At 43.9% G+C, this 3533-nt stretch overlaps 1 protein-coding gene across 1 annotated transcript in view; it reads left to right on the forward strand.

Annotated features, from left to right (window-relative positions):
* The window catches only part of LOC123101857 (G-type lectin S-receptor-like serine/threonine-protein kinase At4g27290), an 18049-nt gene extending 14801 nt beyond the window's left edge, over positions 1 to 3248 (forward strand). Inside the window, exons 2-7 of the mRNA XM_044523121.1 lie at positions 7 to 1304; positions 1706 to 1887; positions 2005 to 2215; positions 2301 to 2538; positions 2634 to 2796; positions 2964 to 3248. Of these exons, the coding sequence (XP_044379056.1) occupies positions 7 to 1304; positions 1706 to 1887; positions 2005 to 2215; positions 2301 to 2538; positions 2634 to 2796; positions 2964 to 3248 (2377 nt within the window). The remainder of the gene's footprint in view (positions 1 to 6; positions 1305 to 1705; positions 1888 to 2004; positions 2216 to 2300; positions 2539 to 2633; positions 2797 to 2963) is intronic.
* The last annotated feature ends 285 nt before the right edge of the window (positions 3249 to 3533 follow it).

Here is a 3533-nt window from a genome sequence, read left to right on the forward strand (position 1 = left end):
ATATAGACACACACACACACACTCCAGTCCGGTGACCCCATACTCATTCTCATTGCAAGCCGCTCTTTGTGCATTCGATAACCGGCTTGTCGCTGGCAAGCCGCTCTCCCCTGGTAGTGTCCTCATCTCTCAAGATGGTGTATTTGCCCTGGGATTCTTCTTCCCGTCCAACTCCACCAAGAACCATCACTATGTTGGCATATGGTACAACGGAATCCCGGAACGCACCGTGGTATGGGTTTCTAACCGTGCGGCGCCGATCACCACTAACCTTTCCTCTGCAAATCTTGCCGTCACCAGCAGCTCCGACATAGTCCTGTATGATAGCGATGGTCATGTCCTCTGGACAACGAACAACAACATCAGCATCGACAAGGACGCCGTCGCCTCGGTGGAAGCAGTGTTGGACAACACTGGAAACTTCATCCTTAGATCGCTAGCTGACAGTGCCATACTATGGCAAAGCTTCGACCACCCTACTGACACCCTCGTACCCGGCATGAACCTCAGGCTCAGCCACAACACGCTTCCATTGCAGCACCTCGTCTCTTGGAAAGGCCAACATGACCCATCCCCCGGTGAGTTCTCCTACGGCGCAAACCCTAAAAGCCTCCTCCAGTGCTTCATCTGGAATGGCTCCAGACCACACCTGCGAAGCCCGGTGTGGACAAACTACCTCAACATGGACAGATTCAAAAAGTCTGCCATTTACATGGCCTTACATTACACCGGCGATGAGGTGTACATGTCCTTCGGCATGCCGACTGGTTCCTTCATCCTGCTGGTCAGGATGGAGATTGACTACTCGGGCAAGGTAAATATACTAAGCTGGGATAGCAACATGTTGGTATGGAGAGCTCTTTATGTAGAGCCTCAACATGAGTGCAATATGTATGGCTATTGCGGTCCTTATGGTTACTGCGACAACACAGAAATCGTCCCTGTCTGCAAGTGCCTTGACGGTTTTGAGCCGACAGATGGTAAAGGATGGATCGCCGGTAGCTTCTCACAGGGATGCCGCCCGAAGGAGGTGCGAAGGTGCACCCATGGAGACGGTTTCCTAGCCTTTCCAGGCATGAAGGTCCCTGACAAATTCCTCCATGTCTTGAGCAAAAGCTTTGACGAGTGCACGGAGGAATGTAGAAGCAATTGCTCCTGCGTGGCATATGCTTACTCCAGGATGAGCAACATGGATATTGATGGAGATGACACAAGATGCTTGGTATGGATGGGAGATTTGATCGACATGGTGAACAACACTCAAGGAGGGGAGAACCTCTATGTTCGGACTAGAATATTGCAAGGTATGCATGATTCCTTGCTCCTCTTTGTCTAGTTGTTTCTCTATCTTTTACTAGTACAAGTAGATAGAGATAGATTCTCTTCACTTATTTTATGTGAAGAGAAAAATTGGAGAAATAGTGCCCTCATATTTTTATTCAAGAAAGGAGTCTGCTATGAATGTGGTGATAAGCACTGACAAACTTTGGTGATTCTCCTTACATTAATTTTTGTGCAGGTGACATGAGAAAGATCAAAACCCTAGAAATTGTATTATCAGTTGTTTCAAGTTTTCTGGTACTCATATGCGTGGGGCTTATTTGGATATATGCTTTTAGAGGTTGGAAATTATTGCTTTAGTTCTAAATTTGATGTCATCTCTAGTCCCAAGAAACTAAAGAGACGGTACTCACACTGCTGATAGGCAATCAAGGAAGCAAGGTTGTCTGGGAAAGGTTGATGCGGCGGGATACAAGAAATTACAATGAGCTCACTAATAGTAACACAGAGTTTCCCATTTTTAACTTCAGGGCAATTGCTGCCGCGACAAATAATTTCACTGAATCCAACATTCTTGGCAAAGGAGGCTTTGGCAATGTTTATAAGGCAAGAAGTATTTGTACTTATTATTATATTTCTCTCTCTTTTTTCCAAGGGAGATAGTTAGATCATTAATGGAAGATCCAACTTTCTTCACTCAATAATACCTCATGCATGTTTCAGGGAAGGTTGGAAGATCGTAAGGAAATTGCTGTGAAAAGGCTTCGTGTAGGTTCTGTCCAAGGGGCAGTGGAGTTCAAAAATGAAATAGCTCTGATTTCCAGGTTGCAGCACAAAAACTTGGTGGAACTTCTAGGCTACAGTATTCATGAAGATGAAAAGCTTTTGATTTATGAATACCTACCTAACCGAAGTTTGGATTACTTCATTTTCAGTAGGTTCTGCTCACTTGTTGCTAAATCTTTACTTTTGGTCAAACGTCGCTGATAAGATGATTTATCTAATTCTGTCCCTGACAGATGGTACAAGAAAATTGCTGCTAAACTGGTCCACGAGATTTAAGATAATCAGGGGTGTAGCCAGGGGCCTTGTTTATCTTCACCAAGATTCCAGATTGATGATGATTCATAGAGATCTCAAAGCAAGTAACATATTGTTGGATGTTGAGATGAGCCCCAAAATTTCTGATTTTGGTATAGCTAGGCTCTTTGGTGTCCATGAACAGGAAGGACATACCGATCGAGTTGTTGGAACATTGTGAGTAGTGAGGAATTTCATTTATGTGATCTCTCAACTTCTGTGCTTCAACTGGTTTATAATTTTAAATTTACCGTGGTTAATTCTCAAAGCAGGGGATACATGTCGCCGGAATACGCAATGGAAGGCATCATCTCTGTAAAATCCGATGTTTACAGCTTTGGCATATTACTTCTAGAGATTGTAAGTGGCATGAAAATCGGCACCACAACCCCAAGCGCACATGCACGCACTCATAACCTTATAGATTATGTAAGTGTTTCGTACTTTATTAGTGATTATGGCTGCGTGCATCTTTTGATGCAGAGGTTGGGTGTTATCGTCCTTTTTGGAAAAATAACTTTATTTAGTGATCAGAACTTGTTCAACTGATATGAAGGGGTGCTACTTTGTACTTAATTAATGACATGATTGGTTTGATGCAGGCATGGAGCTTAAGGAAGTATGGGAAAATGATGGATCTAGTCGACTCATCTATCGTAGAGGGTTGCTCTCTCGTTGAACCTCTACGATGCATACATATCGGACTCTTGTCGGTGCAGGACGACCCAAACGCTCGCCCCCCCATGTCTTGGGTGATAGCAAGCTTGGAGAACGAAGATATTGAGCTCCCGCAGCCAGAAGAGCCTATGTGCTTTGCACGCTGTAACTACGGAGCTGGCGAAAGCCAAGTACATGACATAAGCCTCAAAAACCTCAAGGGGTGCTAGAAAATCGTTGGCCATGTCTTGTCCTTGTGACCCTAATATCTTCCATGTACTTACCTGCTCGGTTCTACACGATACTAGTTGAGCTCTCTCACCACTAGGATTGTAATTTGTGCTTGTAATCTGTATGCTTGTAACTTTAATGTGTAATACGGTTGTCCTCTTCTTCTCCTTCATTGGTTGTCTCGATAACTAAGTATTTGGAACAAGTTCTAGCAAAATCAGTTTTAAGAGGATTTTTACGGAAAACCAGTTTTAAGTTGTTCGCTTGTCAAAATTGGTTTGTAG

This window comes from Triticum aestivum, chromosome 5A (assembly GCF_018294505.1).
Source record: "Triticum aestivum cultivar Chinese Spring chromosome 5A, IWGSC CS RefSeq v2.1, whole genome shotgun sequence".
NCBI lineage: Eukaryota > Viridiplantae > Streptophyta > Magnoliopsida > Poales > Poaceae > Triticum > Triticum aestivum.